At 37.0% G+C, this 23,387-nt stretch overlaps 2 protein-coding genes across 4 annotated transcripts; one reads left to right on the forward strand and one right to left on the reverse strand.

Annotated features, from left to right (window-relative positions):
• The first annotated feature begins 768 nt into the window (after nt 1-768).
• LOC132286860 (probable carotenoid cleavage dioxygenase 4, chloroplastic) lies at nt 769-3,449 on the forward strand. Its single transcript, XM_059789265.1, has 2 exons — nt 769-2,328; nt 2,833-3,449. Exons 1-2 carry the CDS (start codon nt 866-868, stop codon nt 3,191-3,193), a joined length of 1,824 nt encoding a protein of 607 aa, XP_059645248.1. The 5' UTR covers nt 769-865; the 3' UTR covers nt 3,194-3,449.
• A 7,145-nt stretch (nt 3,450-10,594) lies between these two features.
• LOC132282730 (WAT1-related protein At4g19185-like) lies at nt 10,595-22,758 on the reverse strand. Of its 3 annotated transcripts, XM_059784492.1 has the most exons (7): nt 22,241-22,748; nt 21,136-21,198; nt 20,882-20,998; nt 20,419-20,704; nt 18,179-18,334; nt 11,223-11,374; nt 10,595-10,956 (listed from the first exon to the last, which is right to left on the reverse strand). In XM_059784492.1, exons 1-7 carry the CDS (start codon nt 22,444-22,446, stop codon nt 10,755-10,757), a joined length of 1,182 nt encoding a protein of 393 aa, XP_059640475.1. In that variant the 5' UTR covers nt 22,447-22,748; the 3' UTR covers nt 10,595-10,754. The 3 variants fall into 3 exon arrangements, with proteins under 3 accessions (XP_059640475.1, XP_059640476.1, XP_059640477.1); XM_059784494.1 differs by lacking the exons at nt 10,595-10,956; nt 11,223-11,374 and adding an exon at nt 16,782-17,167 and having other exon boundaries at nt 22,241-22,758; XM_059784493.1 differs by lacking the exons at nt 20,882-20,998; nt 21,136-21,198 and having other exon boundaries at nt 22,241-22,752.
• Nucleotides 22,759-23,387: the final 629 nt, after the last annotated feature.

The following is a 23,387-nucleotide window of genomic DNA, read 5'->3' on the forward strand; positions in this document are numbered from 1 at the left end:
TTTTTTTTTTTTTATTAATTATCCAAATAGGGTACTGAGTGGTAAATTGGTTAAATATGAATTTTGAACTTCTGATTCTTGTAGATTTTGTAGTTTGCGGTTGCAGAGAGAGAGAGGGCAAGTTCAGAGTTGAGAATGAGAATAGAGATGGAGGCTGAACGAGAATAGAACAAAAAGAGAAAACTATGCATCATCTTCGTCTTGAGAGAAAGAGGGCAAAACAAGAAAACTAGGACAGTTGGAGAGAGAGCAAAGGGAGTGCAGAGCAAAAAAATAAATAAAAAAATAAAAGCATGTTCTACCGGAGAAACCCATTTCAGTTGGGTAATATCCACCTTAGATGAATAGGGACTAAAGGACACTTGTCATGCATTTATTGGGCCACGTATTCAGGTTGGACAAACTTCATCCAACCAGGGTTGGATGTAAGTATTGTCCATGAAAAATTGTGATATGGATAATACTTAACTACTCACCGGTGAGTTGCTTCACTCACCCCTTACGTATTCCAATAATAACATACCACATCAGCTTTAATAAAAAAGTTATTTAACGGTTGAAAGTTATTTAATGATTGATCTGAGATAAGACAGAGAACGTGAATTATTTGATTATTAAAACTTATATGGTATATTATCATTGAAACACATGAGAAGTGAGTAGCTAAGTATTATCCTTGTAATATACAATCCTCAAATGCCATGCAACAATGAAGAGGTGTCGCATCAGACTATTAGTATCTTGGATGAGGGCCACTCTATAAGTGTCTTCCTCACTTTCCTCTCAAACGCCATAAACACAAGCCACTGCACAATCTTTGTGTTCTTTTTCTCTGCAATTAAGGCAGAGAAAAAAGCACACAATAATGGATTCCCTCTCTTCCTCCTTCATGTCTCCGTTATTACATCCAAAGCTATCTCTAACATTGCCACAACCACAGCATGTTCCTTTATTCCTCACCATCTCCTCCGTCAGAATCGAAGAAAAACCACCCACCACCACCACCACCACCACAACAAGAACAGAGTCTCAGAAAACATTAAATAAGCAAAACCCATCATCATCATATCCCAGAAAATCCTCTGATCCAATTACAACAGCAGCGCCACCGCGGCCACCGGCTTGGAAGCGGGTGGAGCCGTCCCTGCCGGCGACCATCTTCGACGCATTCGACGACATAATCAACAAATTCATCGACCCTCCTATCAAATCCTCCGTCGACCCGAGGTACGTCCTCTCCGGCAACTTCGCCCCCGTCAAAGAGCTCCCGCCGACAGAGTGCGAGGTGATCGAGGGTTCCCTCCCGCCGTGCCTTGACGGCGCCTACATCCGCAACGGCCCCAACCCGCAGTTCCTCCCCAAGGGACCTTACCACCTCTTCGACGGTGATGGCATGCTCCACTCCATCCGAATATCCGGCGGCCGCGCTACCCTCTGCAGCCGCTACGTCAAGACCTACAAGTACACCGTCGAAAGCCAAACCGGCTCTCCTGTCATCCCCAACGTCTTCTCCGGCTTCAACGGCCTCACCGCCTCCGCAGCCCGCGGGACACTCACCGCCGCAAGAGCTCTCGCCGGACAATTCAACCCCACCAATGGCATTGGCCTCGCCAACACCAGCTTAGCCTTCTTCGGAGACACTCTCTACGCCCTCGGCGAGTCCGACCTCCCTTACGCCATCAAACTATCGCCGGACGGAGATATACTAACCCTAGGTCGCCGTGACTTCAACGGCGAGCTTTTCATGAGCATGACAGCACACCCCAAAATCGACCCGGAATCCGGCGAGGCCTTCGCTTTCAGGTACGGCCCGGTGCCGCCTTTTCTAACCTTCTTCCGGTTCGATGCGGACGGAAACAAACAGCCTGACATACCCATCTTTTCTATGACACGGCCATCGTTTCTGCATGATTTCGCGATTACCAAGAAGCACGCGGTGTTTGCAGACATACAGATAGGAATGGATCCAATGGAAATGATAATGGGAGGTGGGTCCCCGGTGGGGACGGATCCAGGGAAGGTGCCGAGGCTCGGGGTGATCCCGAGATACGCCAAGGATGAGTCTCAGATGAAGTGGTTTGATGTTCCCGGGTTTAATATTATACATGCCATTAATGCGTGGGATGAGGATGGTGGCGATGCAGTGGTGATGGTGGCGCCAAATATATTGTCGGTGGAACACACGTTGGAGCGTATGGACTTGATCCATGCATCAGTGGAGAAGGTGAGAATTGATCTGAAAACCGGGATGGTGTCGAGACATCCGGTGTCGGCGAGGAATTTGGACTTTGCAGTCATAAATCCGGCCTATGTGGGGAAGAAGAACAGGTACATACATCAATTAACGGCTTGCAATTTTTGCATTCAAAATCCAATTCATGTTAATTTACAAATTTACGTGATTTCAAATTGTCACCAATCTAAAGTCTAAAACGGTGTAAAATCTGTGGTAGGGTCATTGCTAGTGAAATGGTAAAAAATTCAACTGACAAACATGAATTGTTTGTTAGTTGTGTAACTTGTGTTGTTAAGAAAATGAGAAGGAAAATAGTTTTAGAGTCGAGATTGTTTGATGTAAGTGGAGCAGAGGTTATGATGATGTCAGTAACATTATTTGTCTGTCTTGAATCTTCACCTACATAAAATTAGTCAAAATTTTCCACTAAATTTTGCTACCACGACTCAAATGAAAAAACTTTGCTCTCCAAAGTCAAAATCAAAACAACAGTATTTCCAATTTTGGAGGGCGGATCCAAGAAAAATGACTTTCGAAAGTCAAATGTACCGTGAAAGTACGTAATTGGAGAATTGAAAGTGTTGCAATATATGCAGGTATGTGTATGCAGCAATAGGTGATCCAATGCCCAAGATAAGTGGAGTGGTGAAGCTGGATGTATCGGTGTCTGAAGGAGACCGGCGAGATTGCACGGTGGCCAGCCGGATGTTTGGGCCGGGATGCTACGGGGGCGAGCCCTTCTTCGTGGCGAGGGAGCCGGAGAACCCGGAGGCGGAAGAGGACGACGGGTATCTGGTGACCTACGTGCACGACGAGAACGCGGGAGAGTCCAAGTTCTTGGTGATGGATGCTAAGTCACCTAATCTTGACATTGTGGCTGCTGTCAGGCTGCCACGCAGGGTGCCTTATGGGTTCCATGGGCTCTTTATTAGAGAAAGGGACCTCAACAAGCTGTAACACAACCACCACAAACAGCGCACAAAGTGGCATATATCATACTACTCTACAACGACTGCACAAGAAAAATGTGAAAGGAAAAGATATGTAGTTATCAATGTAGTTTTCACATGCATTGATTTGTGATTGTAATTGCATTGTAAAAGGTAGTATAATGTAAAATCAATATCACATTGTAACATATATAAAAATTAGAAAGAATTATATACATTAAGGGGAATTCGCAAGAATTAGAATATTGCATTTTTATTGCCTCTATCTTTGTGATACATAGAATTATTTTTATAAACCATATTGGTTGCAACATCAACTTAATGCCAAACCCCACACTGTCCTTTATACCGACCTTTTAATTTTCTTGCTTCAAACTCATCTTGGTGAAGACGCATATCTGCATAAATAAAAGAGAGTTTCAATTTATATTATTTTTAATTTGAACCAAAAGATACAATCTTTGGTATAATTGATACATATCAAAAGGAATATGATAGGTCCAAAGGATAGTTTTGTCTTCTCCTTTATTTCTTTCTCTTTTTCTTTTTCCTTTTTTATTTTTCTTCTTTTCTCTAGGACATATTGGATAGTTTTCTATCATTACACACTCACTTTGTCCCTTTAGAAATTTAAACCTAAAAAGATAGAGAAGATACCAAAAGGTCCATGATAACTTTAAAGTAAACGAGGATATTTTAAGGATGACAAAAATTCTCACCCTACCCCGTCCCATTTGGGACAGGTTTGAAGAACCGATTATGTAAATGGTGACGGGAAAGGAGGCTACTTTGAAAAAGCCGGTGGGTTTTAGGGCGATTTCGGGGGAGGGTTGCTCCTCCATGTCACGTTTGCGATGGTTTTGAAAAATTGATTGTGTAAATGGGGACGAGGATGTGGGCTGTTTTGAAAAACTCAATGGTTTATGAGGGTGAAAAAATTAAATGAGAATGAAGATGGGAATGTGAAATGAAATTCTAGCCTTATTGCCATCCCTAATTGCACTAAGTGATTGCTTCAAGCCGCTTATGCTGATCTTTTCAGCCCTTTATGCTGATCCAAGGCAAAAGGCAAATGACCACTTTAAATTATACCAATGCACGTGAGGTGATGCAACTTCCACATGAAGTATGTCGAAGGCAGTTTGTTATACAAAGTATACTCAGTATTCTTTTTGGTGTCAAACACAAACAAAGTACAAAGTACTGAATTCATTTATGGATTTTGGTATTTTTACCCTTCTCAATTCTCATTTATTTGTTTACCTTTAAGACCCACCTAAAGTACAAAAAGACACAGGTAGCCCCCACCTAAAGTACAAAATTTAAGAACGTAATTGTCGAATGTATACATTAATTGAGGACATAGAAAGGGTTGATCAGACCTGCAACTAAGAACTCATGTAGGTTGATCTGCTAATACATTTGGTTGGAAGGAAGAATTAAGGTAGTATGGAAGAGTGGTGAGATAAAAGAACCTTTTTTTGTTTGATCAGAAGAAAGCGAAAAGAGCATGAAGCACGAGGGATGAAGAATTTTTCCTAACTTGCGTTTTTTCAGTGTCCAAAATTGAAAGAAAAGGAGAAGAAAAAGACAGAAAAATTAATTTATAAATATAAAATATCATTTTTAGCTTCTTCTAATTCTTACAGTCAAACTATATAAGGTGTCACATTGTTCGTCATTTTCATCTAACCAAATAAAATGAGAGTGACTTCATCTATTCTCTAGGGATGCCTCATTCATCCCTCCCCCTCTCCCTTCTATCAAAATTTTCATCCCTCCTATCAAATGGGGCACAAATCTTATGCCTATTTATCCTATGTATTAATAGAATAATTATTTTTAATCTAATTAAATTTGGAAACTAAGAAACAAAAATTATAGTGGGTCAGGTGAATCCTACTCCAGGTAAAAATAATTTCCGCTACAAATTCAATGAATAGAGTATCGATCCTCGTCGTTACATGCATTAATGTAACACTTATACTGTGTCTCTTTTGAATCCACTCTGTAATTGTCGAGTGATTGTTCCTGTGTAAATACTTGAAAGTTAATGCATTTTGAAGGTAGTCCATATGCAAAAATGAAAGCTATGATTAGTGAAGTTATTTGCAGCTTATCTATATATAATGTGTGTGTCACAGTGTCAGTGTGTGGAAAATGTCCAAACCATCCACTCCCCTGACACCAACTATGAAAAGGACAGAGGTGAGTTTTTCCACATAATGAAGGGTACATGGCCTTTGCTCTCGCAGTGGGTGTTGTGGAGTCTGGAACTATCCTTGTTCTACAGTGATCAGTTTTCACTATCTTACACTCTACGCTATATATTGGACTCGAGCTGAGGATATATTGTGTTTATGTATGCACACTATATATTTTATTTTTCTTTTTTAGGAAGAGACAAAGGAAGAGGAGATATAGAAATTGGACAGAAAAGGATACAAGTACCTTCAATTTAAGAAAGTTGACTTTTTTTCCAAGGATGTAATGCCCAAAAATTTTTAAGCAGGACATTTTAGTCAAAACATGCGGGTTGCATTGATATCTGCATCAGACACTCCTTTTTAACGAGTGTCGTTATCACATTTTGAGTATGTTTTCGTTTTCATGTTCCGCGCGTATTCTGACTCAATTTCATATTATTTATTATTTAATTCTACCGCTCTCACGCCCCTGCTCTCGCATTCGCTCACACTTTATGTGACTTAGTATAAAACTAAAGGAGTCGGCATATACCGGACATATTTGATAGTTGAAAAAATCAAGATAGATGTAAGGTTAGGCACAAAAATAGGATAACGATAGACATTATCGAAATGGATACGATGATAACACGTGGTTTGACTATGGCTATGAGCTTATGGCTTTAAATTGAATCGAATAAAAACATAGAATTCTTGTAGTCAACCCTAAATAGTTTGAAAAAAGGCTTGTTTTTGTTGTTTATATCATATATATACAAATGTTTTCCTTTTGTTGGTATAAAATATAGGAAAATGATTCTTATGCCAAATTTTTAGACTTATTTGTATGGCAAAGGGGTTCAGTCCCTTCCCTTTTATTTAGTGAATAAGTGTAACAAGGGTCATTTGTCCCACATCAGATCCGATTAGGAAAGTGATTGGACATAAATGGGTGGGTATGTAACATTAGTCAACAGCTTGACCTTTTCGATAAATGGGCAAGCGCCCACCCGTTACAGTTGGTATCAGAGCCAGACCTAATTCTTGATCCGGTGGCACGCCAAGCACCCGGCCCGAAAGGCATCCGGGTGAATACTTCGGGTAGGCAGGGTGGCCCGAGCTGTAATGAGGGCATTGCGAGTTTGGGTGGGGGAGAATGTAATAAGGGTCATTTGTCTCACATCGAATCCGGTTGAGAAAGTGATTGGGTATAACTGGGTGGGTATGCACTATTATCTAATAGTTTGAGTTTTTGAGTAAATGGGCAAGCGCCCACCCATTACAATAGGTCTCACACTAGAGATTATTACTACACCAAATAGATAAAAACCCCATGTACCAGGCCTCATGGTCATCGTTTAGACAAATATTTCTAAATATCACTCTAAAATATAATCTCCCATACACTACAAAGTCTACAATCCATGTGCCAGACCTCGTAGTCGGTCAGATAAATATTTCTAAATATTATTACTCTAAAATATAATATACCATACACTATAAAGTCTACAATACATAGGATAATGGTCGAACCGGACTCTGATACCAATGTGAGCATGAGACTATGTATAAGACAGGTATTTCTATGTTTTGGATGAATGGGATGATGATGATGAACTCTTTTGATAATGGTGTTAATGTTGTAGATTTTGGATTGAAGTTTGTTGTTTAGTTTTAAAAGTCCAAGTGAGGCCATTGCATTTCATATGTATTAAACAGGTTGTAGTAGGGATTTTTCAGCAAAGGTCATGTCGAATTTTTGTTTTTGGTTCATTACAGTGGTCATTTCATAATAGCATATATTTTGATTTTTTATAATAAATTAAAAATTAAGGATAAATTAGTAATTGTGCTCTTCAGTTGGTCAGAAACTAACTTCCGGTAGCCTTTAAGGGGACATTTTGCTTACTTTTGATAGTTCAAGGAATAATTTCCCCTCAAACAATTTGATAGTTTGAGGGGTTTTTTTTTACTCTTTTGCTTACAATTTAATACAAAATATCTATAATCTTAAATAACAAAAATGCCCCTATTTAATATACAAAACCCACACACCCAAATCTCTCTCTCTCTCCTCTGTCAAAGTCCCAAACATGGGTTGTTTACATGCTTGGACTTGAAATTTGGTTTATTGTTGACAGTTGAGAAGGTAAAAGAAGAGGGAATCGTCACTGCAAAAAAGAGGAATTGGATTTTTTATATGCCCTAAATTTTATATAGAAATTACTAACATATATACATACATATTTTTTATTGGTCAAGTTATATATATATATATATATATATATATATATAGACACACATTTAATTAAAGAATAAGAGAGTTAAATTTTAAGATATTTTGGTAATTTAAAATAGGTCTCTTCGGGATAGTTAAGTCATTTTATACATGAATCAAGGTCAACACAAAATTAAAAGGGTAGTATTGTTATTTTACACGTAAAAAGTGTTTTGACACTACACAAAAATGACATTTGGAGTGTAAGTAAAACGCAGATCCATTTTTTCAAATACCAAAATGTTCATGATATTAGACCTAACTTGAAGGAGTGCCAGTCTAATTAACACTTTAACTTAAAAATGTGTCTGTATATATATAAAAACACCCAAAACTAAACCCAACCAAAAGTGATCATTTATGGTTTAATTCAATTTGGTTCGCATTTATTAACCTTAACAGTTTGGTTCAATTTGTATTTAATATTTTTGAAATTTTTTTCACGAATAATAATATCATATCAATAGTTGGTGAGTGTACATGATCTTTCGTTTTCTGAAAAGAATCCTTATCCATTAAGATGGTTTCAATTTCGATATATCCCACAAACTGACCCAAGAACAATATACCAGCTTTTTAAGCAAATGGGGTAGGAGATACTAGCTGGACTAGACATTCTTGTGGTATGTCTTAAACTGCCAATTCGATTAGATTTCTGTCATTAAATTATTTTGTTTGGAAAATTCATTTTATTCAACTCTTGGACAATCCTACTCCAATAAGAAATTTAAATTCGTAAGAATCTAAAAATATACACATTGTGACATTGATATTGATTCAGACCATGGACGGAGTCATCGATACTGAAGAATGGACGCAGCCATCGATGCTCGCCTCCACTAAAATTTAAACATCTAGAATTTTAGTATGTTCTAGTTTTGTCCCTATTAACTTGAAATATATATATATATATATATATATATATATATATATATATATATTATCGTTGTTTGAGACAATGGACAAACCATTGGGAGGCAATTGTCATCATGCATTTTGAATTGAATTGAGGCGCCAATTGTGGTACGAAGGATCTTATTTTGAGCTTGGGATGTCGCAAAAATGGTTCATCAATGCTGGTGAATTAATTGGATGGAATGAATTATTATTATTATTATTATTATTATTATTAATATTTAAATTTGTAGTGAAGCAGTTGCTTAATCACAAAGAAGAATATTGATTTTAGTGGTGGTTCGACATAGGCCACTAAATAGCTTAAAAATCTGAGTGCTCGGTCCCATTATAACTCGATAGGAAGGAATCTAGGCCAAGATATTTTCCTTACACCGCTCTTGGCTGCATCTCAGGACACCATGCATTACAGATCCTTGGCTGCATCTCAGCGCATATTGCTTTTCCAAGTAGCGTGCACATCATTTCTAAAATATACCGTATTATTTTCCTTGAACGCTCTCTCACATGTCTTCTCAAACTTAAAATATAGAAAATTTTATTTTCTGATACACTTCAATAATATACTATACAATCTCTCAAAATATGAAATTCTCAAAACTTTTTTTATATATGGCAGATTGTTATAAGTGAATTTAAGATGCTATACCCTTTTTTTGGATATTTGTGCAAGACAAGGACGGGAAAGTCATGTGGAAAAGTAAAAATAATACATTGATTAAAATAAGGAAAGTAATGGTTAGAGTGTCAGCATAATTGGAGCAAAATTGCTAAAATATAATAGCACTTTGAATGAATTAATAAAATGCACTATTAAAATGAAAAAAATAATATTTTGCATTGAAAATGTTACTCTCCCTCACTTACTTAGCAAAAGGACTCTTGCCCATCATTTTGGGTCGTGGACAAACATTTTTCTTACTCTAGCATTTACTTTGTAATTTCAACCCTTTAAATGGAGAATTATACCACTCTGATGATCATAGTGATGTTTTACAAATTTCAATTTACCAATAAAGTAAAGAAATTCACCATTCAAAATATAAAATAATATTATATTGATAATGAAAGATGTGACATTGTCTATATGATATGTATCGTACTTCACTCGTAGAAGTAGGCTTTGAACCAAACAATCCAACCGTTTGGCCGACTGATTTGATAGCCCAACTAGATGATTCAAAATGGGGCCAGTTGTTTGTCCGCGTTGATATAATACATTCCTAACCCCAAAACATGTGGATACGAATACAATCCAACTGCAAGTAACCACAAACTCAGCTGTGGTGCTAACTTTTTTTCAGCTCACTGCAAGTTGCAACCAAACAAAATTATTCATCTATACATGTTAAGTGTGGATAAAAGTAGGCTATTATTAGGTTTGGTGGTTGAGTTTAAAGACACTACTATTTCTTTCTCCATCGCATCTCTGGTGGCCCAATTCCTTGATTTCCTGAATCCTTGACACTGCTTACGAGTCTTAAATGCAACAATGGTGATTTTTTTTCCCAACTAAAATATCCAACAGTGCGTTTACATCATAGTAGTTGAAATATCGCCCCCACCCAAAAAACAGACCACATGTTTGGAAGTATCGAACTGGTATTTTAAATTCGGGATTATAATGAGTTTAGTTTAAAATTTGTACTCAATTTTCTCCCACTCCAAATCCAAAGCGTGCCACCAAACGAGTTTTTCCTTGGTTTTCCACTTTTCCTCGTTTTTATTAGAGTTTGTTTAGGTACAAAATAATGAACTAAAAGTAGAAATGGTAAGAATATCTCACCAATTTATGCTGCCTCAGAATCTGGCTTTTGACTTCCACGCTCAGCTGCTTGTATATGAACCAATTCATTTACCTTTAGGTTTCTCAATGTCTATTGATTCTCTGTTAAATGTATCTCATCCAAAGCAGCTGATTGCAGATTGCTGCTAATGTAAAGCTAAAGAAATAATAGCTTACATAGAGTATGATAATGTATAAAATTAAGGCAAAAAAACGAAAAAAGAAAGTATAGTGATGAAAAGCTTAACACAAAATATGATTGAGATTACTTTCTAAATTGACATCTGCAAGAGACATTGAAAAGATGAGTCATGATGGAGGGTATTACATTTATCTCAACAATGTCCAACTAAAAAAAAAACTGTTATGAGGATTATACTGTGACATTCATCATTTGTTTTGCTTAATCCATGATCTTCGGTATCGAGGCAATGGGCCCTGAGAAAATATGACCTATCTGGTATGGAATCTTGTTGAGAGATGAGTCCTTGTGAATGAGCGGGTCGGATGACCGAGGAATAATCCCCATAGCTGCCTGTCGTTCCCGATAGGATGCCCAAGTGACCATGTAAAGCCCTCCGATAATTAAAGATCCCCCCAAAATGCTGCTTCAGATGCAAATTAGACAAAACTGTTACTCCAGAAGACAATGGTTCTGATGAAATTAAGAATACTTCTCCAATTGGAGTTTAAATTCAAAAAAAGCATTACCAATAGGAATACATATTTATCAATTTGAGCAAAATGCTGCATATCTACATACATTATTATCTTCTCGACCATTAACAAGTAAAGCAGTCAAGTGTGTGTAAATGTAGTTGAGGTGTTTATTAGTGCACGTAAATGTAGTCAAAAGTGTTTAGAATAAAACCTTCCCATATAAATAGGACTTCCAAGGAAAACTCTTGACAGTAAAGCAGATGCAGCAGGTTGAAGTGGATTGTAAAGAGCAACCAAAGCAGGTCCCAGGATCTTATTGGACCATGTCAGGAGTCCATAGTTTAGGGCAGATGCAACAATTCCCTGAAAATCAAACATGAAGTGTACAAAACTTATATCCAACTTTTTTTCCCGTCAATACATATTGATTTTTTAACTGAAAACTACCAGTTCTCATAATTTAATATAAATCACAAGTGCAAGGTAAAATCAGAATATAAACGAGAGATCCATACATATATTTGCATATAAATTTGCAATCGACCATTAATTACGAGAGATACAAATATATGTACAGGAATATATTTACATGTAACTTGCAGTTAAACATTTTATACCAACATCTAGACACATATGTTTACATATAAAATTTCAGTCAATATTAGATTTTCGCATTATGTTGATTCTACTGAAACTGCAATTGCAAAGTTATCAATACATGAAACCTGAAATAGGCATGCCGCCAAACCAGTATAATCTTTTGAACAGGGTTATAAATGCAATTCACTTCTATCAATCTATTAAGCCATACCCAGGTAATAGGTAGGCCATGAAAAGTGATCAATCGTGTGTAGGTTGCGACTTTCGATCTATAAAGTTCTTTTTGGCCTAAAGCATGTGTTTGCTTCCAAACAAACATCTTTTATTTTTTTCTTTTTTTAAATCCATAGATTATGCATGTTCATACGCATAAAACAACCTTCTGACAGTGTCTTCAAAAGTGTTAATGTGATAATTCTTGTCAAACCTATAATTCCTTTCTGTTGAAGAATAACACATATCTGAGAAACCACAGTAATGTTCCTCTGAATTTTACTTTGTTAAATAGATCCTTTTCCATAAAAGTATCAATTATTTATGGTCAAGTGTTAAGTTTCTTGTCAGGTCAGAAAGCAAGTGGCTGGTCTTCTTTTCTAGCCAAAGACATCCCCCCCTCCCCAAATAATTATGACTAGTTATGTTTTGGCTAATATCTTTCCTAGACTTACATTCTGAAAAAATAAACACACACACACACACATGCACGCACGCACACACACACACGCATATATATTTCCTAGACTTTGGTATCTTAAGGCCATGTTTGAATTTCAAGAATCAGATATTAGGAATTGTGATCCCATTCTCACACTCAATGTACCCATACTTACTGAAGAAGGATAAAATTGTAGTTAATTGGCACTGCATGTGCAATAGGGATAAAGAAATGGTTTTTTGTCGTTGCTTTATCCAATGGACACAGATCTCTGGCCTCTTTTGTTATCAGTTTTTAGAGTTCATTGGATGATCTCTAGATTAGACGAGGGACGAACTTGCCGGCTAGCAAGGTTGTGTAGTGCTGTGGAGAGCTTAAGCAGTTTGATGGCGGCTTTGTTTTGTCAATGGTGGTGTGTCTGGAGTAAGAAGAAATTTTTTTTCCAGTGGAGTGGAATTGTCTACCTTGACTAATAACTTATGATTTTGAGATCCATCTTTTTTTTTTTTTTTGGATTATCGGATGCTCTTTTTAGTTTGATTTTGGTTCTTTCTTTTGGATCATCAGATGCTCCTTTTAGTTTGATTTTGGTTCTTTTGTATATTTCTGAAAGATATAATGGTATAATTTTGTATAGGTATGATGTGTATACATCATGTAATGAGAACACTCTCTTAAGTATTAAGTGCTTTCTAATAATACTTTTACAGTTATACTTAAAGGGGGAAAGAAAAAGAAAAGGAACAAACATAACCAGTATGGTACAATTCTAATGTTTTGGCAGGCCAAGGATCCTATCTTGAAATCTGAGGACAGCAATTGACATTTCATCTCTAAGTTTAGTTCAGACCGACCCAAACCTGATCCAATTTTAAATGAGATCCATCCATATTAGCCACCAACAAACGCCAATTTGAATTGAAATTAAATTAAACTAACAATTAATAATCATACTCAAGTGCTTAATGCAAAATTTATTTTTTATTTTTTTGATGTAATTTTTTTTTTTTTTTTTCCTAAATGAAGGAGTTTTTTTTATATATGAACAATATAGTACAAAGACAAATAAGGGAATACCCTTACCAAAACAAAACAATGCCCTTAGAAAGGGTAGACAAACGCTCAAAACAAGCCAATAAAAAAGAGATCTACAGGATGTCCTGAAGGTATACCCTCATGATATCAAGAACCTCCCAAAGAATACACTTGGCTAAATCCTTAGACTCTCTCACTTTATCATTATGCATTCTATTATTCCTTTCACCCCATAAAAAATATAAGGATGCTGCAAACAAGATCCTTGCCATCTTCATCTTCCTCCCCTTCCCTTGAAACTGTTGAATAAAGAACTCTGCCAACTCAGATATCCCATTACATTCTTGAACATTCCAAACACAAATTTCTGCAAAATTGTCCCATACTTTTCTAGTATACTCACAGCAGCAAAATAAGTGATCAATACTCTCCACTTCCTTGTTGCAAAGAAAGCACCTAGAAACCAAAGCAAAACCTTTTCTCTGCAAGTAAGAGTGGGTTAAGATGGCATTTTGTATCACCAAAACCGCATGAACTAACCACCTAGGCCTCCCCTCACTCCAACACAAACCAGCCCAATTCACTTCCTGCAATCTGAAACGAGTTGCTTCCCAAGCAGCTTTGAAACTAAATGTGGTTACCCACTGAATTTAGTGTTGCTAAAATAATTTTATCCCATTAGTGAATTATTTTCATCTAATTCTACTTGTAACATTAGTTAAATTAATTGTATATGAAAAAGTGACATTATTTATATAGTATAATAATAATTATTATCAGAGCAAGTCTAGCATGAGGATGCTCTCACTGAGTTCACACCCTCTCAGCTATTGGGTCAAAGAGGCACACATGATAGCTTTTTTCTAAGCAAAAGCATCTAATAAATATTTTTTAAAGTAGGCACACATGATAGTTATTAAGTAGGTAACAAACAACACCAAAAATCCACTTTTACCATGCTTAATATCAATAAATGCCAGGTGCAAGAGCAAAGCAAGTTTTTATATTCACATGCGTCATTAGTTGGTAGAAAGGGATAACGTAATAATTTCACATATCGAGGTTGTTTTGTTTGGTTATCGGTCATGTAATATCTTATTATTGGTTAAGATTAGCTGATTTATCATGCTTTCCATGCTCAGGGCTCTTTTGAGAAGAGTTTGAGTGCCACTTTCATTGCTAGCGAGTGTGGATTCCAGATTGCGCAGTGGGCTCCCGAGTGTTCTGTGTAAGACATTGAGAAGGCGTACGATCATGTGAGTTGGAGCCTCCTTCTTTACCTAATGGAGAGGATGGGGTTCGGTGATCGGTGGAGGAAATGGATCCAGTTTTGTATTTCCAGTGCTCGCTTTTCGATTCTTCTGAATGTTGCTCCTACAGGTTTTTCCACTAGTTCGAGGGGCTTGAGACAGGGGGATCCGCTCTCCCCTTTTTTGTTCCTGTTTGTCATGGAGGCCCTTAGTAGATTGATGAGTGGGGCTGTTGAGCTGGGTTTTTTGAGTGGCTTTCGGGTGGGTAGGAATGCTGCTTCCCAGTTGGAGATATGTTAGTTCTTTGTGATGCAAATGGGTTTCTTTGAGTGGCTTTCGGCTTTTGGTTCCAAGTTGTTTCCAACCTCAAGGTGAATGTTGGTAAGAGCCTTCTGGTGCTGGTGGGGAAGGTCCTTTATATTCTTGGTTGCTGTACTGGTTCATTCCCCATCTCTTACTTAGGGTTGCCTCTGGGAGCTCCTTCGAGGTGTGTGGGCGCTTAGGATCCTGTGGTGGATAGATTTGAGAGGAGATTGGCAGGATGAAAGAAGCAGTACCTCTCCAAGGGAGGTTGGGTCACTCTGATTAAGAGTACTCTCTCATGCCTTCCCACTTATTTTATCTCCCTTTTTCGGATTCCCTCTTTTGTGGCGAAGAGGATTGAGAGATTGTAGCGTAATTTTCAGTGGGGTGGTAGAGGGGAAGAGTTCAAGTTCCATCTGGTTCGATGGGAGCATGTTTGCAGACCTATTCGGAGTGGAGGTTTGGGTCTTAGAAGATTGGTGCCTTTTAATAAGGCTCTCCTTAGGAAATGGTTACGCAGGTTTGGAGTGGAGAGACATTGGGCTATGGATGAGGGTCGTGGCGAGTCGGTTTGGGGAGATTAGAGAAGGATGGTGTTCTCTGGAAGTGCATGGTCCTCGGGGTGTGGGGGTTTGGAAGGTCATTCGGAAGTGTTAGGATGACTTTTACAAACATATCCGTTTTCGACTCGGGGATGGTAGGAGGGTTAGTTTTTGGGAGGATGTTTGGTGTGGACATTTTCCTCTTGCTCTCGCCTTTCCCCAGCTTTTCAGGATTGCTATGGATAAGCAGGCCATAATGGTCAACTGTTATCATCTTGATAACGGGAGACTGGTGTGTGATGTTTGATTCAGGCGATTGCTTCAGGACTAGGAGATTGAGGATGCCATTCGTTTCTTGGAGTCGTTGTATCGCCAGAGGATTATGGCTGGGGATTCTAATTGTTGGTCTTGGGTTGCTAACTCTTAATGGCATTTCGAGGTTAGGTCCTTTTTCAGGTGCCTCACGGATAAACCTAGAGATCACTTTCCTTGGAAGTCTGTTTGGCGCTCAAAGGCTCCTCTTATGGTGGCATTCTTTGTGTGGTCCTCTGTTCTGGGAAAGATTTTAACACAGGATAACTTGAGAAGGAGAAATTAGGTGGTGGTCAATCGTTGCTATATGTGCCTTCGCGACGAAGAAACAGTGGATCATCTTCTCCTTACACTGCACCATTGCTACAGATTGCTGGGATTTGATGATTGGCTTGTTTGGGTTTCCATGGGTCATGCCTAGATCAGTTAGAGGGTTGATTGAGGCCTGGAGTGGTTGCTTTGTGGGGGCTCACATTCGGGATGCTTGGAGGGCTACGCCTCTGTGTGTGTGGTGGTGCATTTGGCTTGAAAGGAATAAGAGATATTTTGATGGGAAGGAGATGTCGATTTTATTCTTAAATTCTCTATTCTTTCCACTCTTTTTTGTTGGGTTTCAGGGAGAGATTATAGATCTTTAGAAGAGATTGTTGATCTTTTGGCCTCTTTGAAGGCTTAGAGGTCCTTTGTGGTCTTGTGTACTTCTCTTGGGATCCGCTCCCCTTTTGAGCGCTTTTATACAATTTTACTTATCAACAAAAAAAAAAAAAAAAAAAAAAAAAATCTATATCTGCCTTTAGGGTTTTTGAATGAGTGCACTATCTTAAGTTCTTTCTAATGGTACTTTTACTTAGAAGGGGGGAAAAAAAAAGAACAATAGACAACTAGCATGTTACAATTACCATACAACTTGGATAAAATCCATGACACCAAGATAGGGAAATGAATTTCCTAAATCAAGCAAGTTCCGACTAACCTAAAAACCTTTCCAGCTAGTATTTGTCAACATGGCCTTGGTCCAAATACATAATGCATATTCACATTGATTTTACTCAAGTAAAATGGTTACTCCTCTCTTAAGTAACTGAATAACCATAATCCAAAATTTCTTCCAAAGGTTATGGGAGCACATCCAACATTGGCCCAAAAGACTAACAACAAAACACCCTTTTGAAATGAATAAAAAAAACAAATGAAAATAAAAATTCAAATAATAATAGCTAGGAAAAATAGAAATACATTGATGAGAAATTATCACAAGGCTTTAAGCCCTAGGCTGTTAAACTGTCACTCGGCTCAAAACACTTGGCAGCGTGGAATGTCCATGTCACACTAATATTTCGATGCTAAGTTTTTTTCACTATAGACTTGGCCATAAGGAGCTGCTCAGCCTGTATGGCCAATATGGCATCATAACAGAAGTTTGGCACCTAGGCTTAACAACTCCACTTTTCCACTCTAGCTGCAAAAGCTCAAGATTCACAAGATTTAGTCTGAATTTTTGAATCAAAACCTTTCAAAACTTTAAATAATCAGTAATTTCAATTTGATTAAATATTATATATTTTTCACTTAGATATAACCAAAAAAAGAAGAAAAGAAAAAGTGTTTGTTATTGATCTATATGCCTAGGTTTTAGTTCAACAGCTGGTATTTATTTTTATTTTAACATGAATGGGAAACTTTAGTTAGTTTATTTGTGTTTATTACGTTTCTCTTGGGGCTTGTTTCTCCATATTACTAAGTTGTGTATTTTTCCAATTATTCATGTTAAATCACCGCTCAACAACTTGAAACCTTGATTTGACTATAGGTAGATATAGCATGGAAAAGGAACTTTTTTAATCTAATGGCTGCGCTACATATAGGTAGCCCTTCTCTGCCTAAAAAAACACAACCAATATGAAGGTGGCATGTGTTCCCAAGTTACTGGTACAACTACCTAGAGACTTTATCAAAAAGCCAGCTGGCATCTTCTTGAACAGAAACCGGGTTTAGTTTGTCTACAGCTAGCAGGATACTAAATCGTCGGTTTTGGCATCATTAAAAGGTAATATTCTAAAAATTATTGGTGGCTTTAAGGCTTGCCTTTTTTTAAGTTTTAACTGCTAGCAAATGAAAATTGTGATCACTCTTCTATTACAAACTAAATTTGTACTATTATCCAAAGTTGATTGCCTCTTTAAGGCATGTCAAACTAGCTCAGCCCCATCCATGGATCCAAACATAACGGAATATCACAGGGAAGATATTTTAATTGAAAGGGGTTGTTAGTTTCAGTCATACATGAAAAGTTGTTCTCTTAAGGAATCAGAGTTTATGAAATCCATAATCTGTTTCTTATTTGATTGGTTGTCGGGACCTGAGTTTTAGTTTGAGAATATACCTCTTCATGTCCTTTTTTTCCTTTTTAAAGGCTAGATAAATAAATAAGAGATAAGAAAGGGAAAAGAAGAAAAGAAAAGACACTTACAGCATAGAACACAGCAAAGAGCTCGGACTGGGTCAGATTCCAGTCCGTTGATTCGTTTGTTGTAAAGAATGCCGTTGCTACCATAAGTACAGCACCAAAGAAATATGAATATGCTGTCACTGATAGGCTGGCGGGATACTTCGCTAAGACTGGAGCCTGGAATCAATTTATGGTGATAGATCAAATTCTACAAACATCAAACATTAGCTGTTTAACATAGAAAAGGCATACTAATTTTTTATACGTGATTAATAAATTGATTTCCACCATTTTAAATGCAAGCAAATTGCAATTAAAAAATAAGTTTTAATTAAAATTTCTTGCAGTAATCACACGAGTGCTACTATATCATCCAAATCATTATGAATTCTCTGTGATTCAGAAAATGTAATGTAAGGTAAGTAATGCTGAAAGGCAGATCAGATAATAAACAAAGGTTCAAATGCTTAGATGAGGATTATATTAGCATGTAAACTGAAAAATCATAACTTGTGTGCAGAACAATTTAATGGAGAAAAACACCTTCCAAATCAATTAAACTATGAAGTGTGAAAGATGCTTTATATTTGCACCCCAACATGGAGACACAATCAGCCAATGCAGAATAATAGTCAATAAGACAGCCCAAAAGGCACTAAACAGAGAGGAGGATAACACAATCAGATGCTTCGGCAAGGTATTGGCCAATTGAAAATTAATTGCTGAAATCGAGTTACTTTAAGATTTGCGAGCCAATTAGTACAAAAGCCTCAGCCAACAATTGATTTAAAAGAAGCTAACACATTTTGGCTAGGTCAATGACTGATATCAAGAACATGTTTGTTAGTAGGGAAGAACAAATTGGTTTGGGGTTTTTCTTCTTCGGCCTAAAATCATGCTGTAAAGTCGGAAGATTCCTGAAATGGCGGGTTATTGATATGGGTGACGGGCAAATCATCAAATTCAAGGCATTTCTTTGACTACTACAAAGGTGAAAGCTAACATTCACCAATTATGATTTGTACTACTTCGTTAGGAGAAAGTTTGCTCAGCGATAAATGAAAACAAGGGATTCCCTTTTGACCTACACGCGTGGATCAAAAAAGTATCTGACTCAAGAACATGTTTGTTAGTAGGGAAGGTGATGCAGGACAGATAGGGGTGTACTGCAATATTAAAACTGACTAAGAATGAGAGAGAGGAAAAGAATAGAGAAGAAGAATGAGGGATAAGAAGAAGAATGAGGGGGAAGAAATCTGTAATCTCAGTATATTCAATAATCATAAAAAGTGCATTCTCAATCCACATATTTATAAGCAATTAAGAAAGCCCTAATCAATTCCTCTGCTACCAAAAATTAAATATTAAAATATTAAATTACTAAAATATCCTAAAATAAAACATTCCCAAAATAATAATAATAAATGGACAAAAATATGTAGTTCTGAGATTTCTATCTATCTTTTCCACGTCTCCAATAGTAAGTGCAGGTCATGTGTTCTTCAAGCCCTTGGGCCATGCCCCGTTCTACATCGAAGGAGTGATTGTTGTGATAAGAAACTATGCAAATATGTTTGACAAAGGGACATGTGACTTGGCTTAAGGGAGACACCAAATAGGGAAAGTCGGGTACAATAGTTACAAAAGGGGGGACAAGAAATATGGAACAAGCGTCCAAAGCTGAGAGGTGGCAATAGCCACCTACCATTAGGAACAGCAAAGAGATGAAGAAAACAATTGGCTTTAGCAGTTACATGGAGAACCTATGCATTCAAGAAATGAGGAACCTGAATAAGTAGTTACCAGAACATGGATAAATATGGAGTCACATGTGGTGTTGGTCAGTTTTACAATTGGGAGTATGCGTAATGGGGCAAGGAGGGTTACAAGGTATGAGCTTGGAACACGGGGCACTTGTTAAATTCATAACAAGAAGTTGGAGATAACTCCCATCTGATGATTCCAATAAATTTGAAGGCAAGACATTTTGAGAAGTGTTCCACAACCGTAACATGTCAATTCATTATACTACTTTCACAATTCTAACTCTCTCACCTAACTCTTATCCTAAATTCAAGAGCTAATTTGTTCATTTGATGATCCTTCTTAGACTCAATCAACTGGTTAATTACAAATTGAGATTTACCTAGAGCCCTTTCACAGCATAGAAAATATTTTTATGAATTTAAAATTTCCTATATCTTTCCATTTCATCAACACAGTTAGCAATGTCTGCAAAATTGAGATAAATAGTCAAATACCTGAATGGCTAGATAAGCGGCCATGCACATACAGTTCCCTATCAAGCATAAGACACCAAGGTGCCACTGTTCAAGCCCAAACTCCAGAAAATTAGATATCAACCATCCAGCAGGCTCTGGCTGACCCCTGGCACTTATTTCATTGTGTGTTGCAAATTCTGATTCCTTAAACCCAATCAAGACTGGGCCTCTAAACAAAACCATTAATATGGCTCCGCAAACACATAAGAGTGTACCTCCAACCTTCGCCTGACCTTCAATTCTGAACAAATTCACTGTTTCTGTACTGCATTAACAATGTTCACATGTGATATTGGACAAGCAACACTGAAAATGCATGACACTAATATACATATTTTTTTCCATATATATATGCACACAAAGAGCTAAAGACAGACAGACAAATCAACAGAGAGAGAAGCATCAAGTAATTTAAAGAATGGTAAAAAAAGATCAAACCGACCCCATTGTTATAGCCAATATGAATGTGAAAACCGGAATTGAAGGTTGTATGGCTGCAGCATAAGTTGGATTTGTGTAGCCAAGGCCAATAAGAAACAAAAGCTGGTTCCCAAATATGCTATTCCAAATTCCAAAAAATGAAATCACAGAAATATATAGATTGATCAGATGAAGTCACATTAGTGGAACCAATACACAGAAAGATAATGTAACTAAGAAGATCAACCTGTAAATGTACAGATTTCTTAAACTTACCCAGTCAGCCCAAGAAAGAAGAATGATATAAGGAGGCGTCTTGTCATTGGTAATCTGACTCTTCTACAAACAGGAAACAATAGAAGTTTCATAATGTTGTACTGTACGTTCTGATATACTAAAGAAACAAAGCTGGAAATAGAATATATAAAAAAACGAGGAAGATGTTGGGTACATTTATACAACGAACTATATAGATGAAAGTAGCCTAAACAATTAGATTAATTTATTCGTTGTTAGGCTTACTCTAAAACAGCTCTTCTGGTGAGGTCGACAAAAATGGTTAAACGGGTAAAAATATCAATAACAGAAAACCATGCAATTTTCCTGGGCTGGGAGTACCACTTGGCAAGGAGACACACATATATAACAAGATCCTTTATGTGTGACAGTGTGTGTACAACAAACCAGTAGTTGGTGAACATAAAAGTAAAGTTACAAAACCAGAACAAGGAATTCCCCAAAAAGTGCTAATTCAGGTACGTTGAAGTTTGTAACTCTTAATTTCAGCAACAAGTAGTTCCCTCTCTACAATTAAGTTTTGTTCAGAATATGACCAAAATCAAGGGTCCATTGCTTGGTGCAACATAAAATCTCGGGCTATCAAGCGATGCAATTTGAAGTGTGAGAGCAGCCACAATGTGCAAATTAATGCTAAGGTTTTCCGTTTTCCCCTTCAAGGACTACACTAAGCAATGCCCTTTTAAAGTGACCAACTCTAGGAGTTTACCATGAAGGATCAATTTGGGGAAAAAAGAAAAAGGGTAAATCCGTATCAGTTGTTTGATCTGAAACATACTGAATTTTTAAAAAGGGGCCAGTGATAACATTCCACGAGTTCAGAGAAAATTCACTGCATCTGTTCACACTAAATTGAATTAACTGGATCTCTAATGGTTTTTTTCCAAGGCCGCAAAAAAAAAAAAAAAATGGGACCAATTTATGCATCAAAACAATAGAACATACAAAGTTGTCAATTCATTTGCATCCAACCAACCAACTAGGTTCATTTTCATCAAAAATATATAATATTTATATATGTGTGTATGTGTGCGTATATATATATATATAGAGAGAGAGAGAGAGAGAGAGAGAAAAGACTGACTTTTCGCGTACATAGGCGATGGGAGCAAGGATAGAGAGGGCGAGAAGGTCGCGACAGACGCAGAAGACAAGCTGGTTGACTCCAACGTTGAGAGCGAGTTTGGTGATGACATGATACCCTCCACTGAAGAGCTGCACCATCGCCATTGCCGCGTGTGCCCTCCGCACATCTCCTCCTCCTCCACCGATAACCGCTGATGCCGCCATCGATGATTATACAATACACCCCCTTTCTCTCAGAGATAATATTACATCTATAGGTAGAGAATTGAATGGTGTTAGGTACGATGAAGAATTGGTTGGGTTGGGTTGTGCTGTGTGTGTGAAGCGAAAAAGAGAGGGCGTTATTCTTTGGCTGTAAGGCAACAAAGATGTTTTAAAAAGCACTTAAGAGAGAGAGCTTCACAGTTTCCTTCATTTACCATCTTTTCTCACGTTATTTTGCTGAGTTTTCCATGTCAGGACAAGTTTTCCAATTTTAAGCTCCCCTCCCACGCCCTTTAGACGGCCTAGGGCATCACTATCTAAAAAAATAGCGCCCCCTTCAAACACGTCTGTATATATATAATGTAAAATAATATTATATATATATGATGATGATGATACAATGTCCGAAATAATATATATTATATATTCAAAATATCTCAAATCAAATAATATTAAAATATATACCTAATAAGGAGTTCTAAAAGCTCTGAGCTAAAATTGCGACTCATTTGTGAAAGTCTCTTTTAAAATAAAAGTGTTTTTTAAGTAGTTTAGTTAGATAAAATGCAGTGGAAAGTGACCAATTTCAAATGGGCTATTAGTTTTGATTAGATATAGTGCAGATGAAAGTGAATAAAAATAGAATTTTTTTTTTTTTTAGAGTATGCAGTAAATGAAAATTTTAAGGCTGTGGCATAATAGTAAGAATCTCACCTTAACCACTCAATTTTAAAAAATAAAAAATCAAAGTTACAAATTCAAAAAATATAATAGATTGATGTATAATTTCTTAATTGAATGGTATAAATGTTTACATCTCTTTATTCAATGTCTAACAAAATTATTTATTTAAACATTATCCCTTTTATCCTATATTATATTTTCACATGTAATATTAAACTCTTCCGTTCCCAAATAAGTGTCATACTTTTCTTTTTTGT

The sequence above is a fragment of the Cornus florida genome, unplaced genomic scaffold, assembly GCF_030987335.1.
Source record: "Cornus florida cultivar Cherokee Brave unplaced genomic scaffold, ASM3098733v1 CherokeeBrave_3.0.0_Hap2_Chr11, whole genome shotgun sequence".
NCBI lineage: Eukaryota > Viridiplantae > Streptophyta > Magnoliopsida > Cornales > Cornaceae > Cornus > Cornus florida.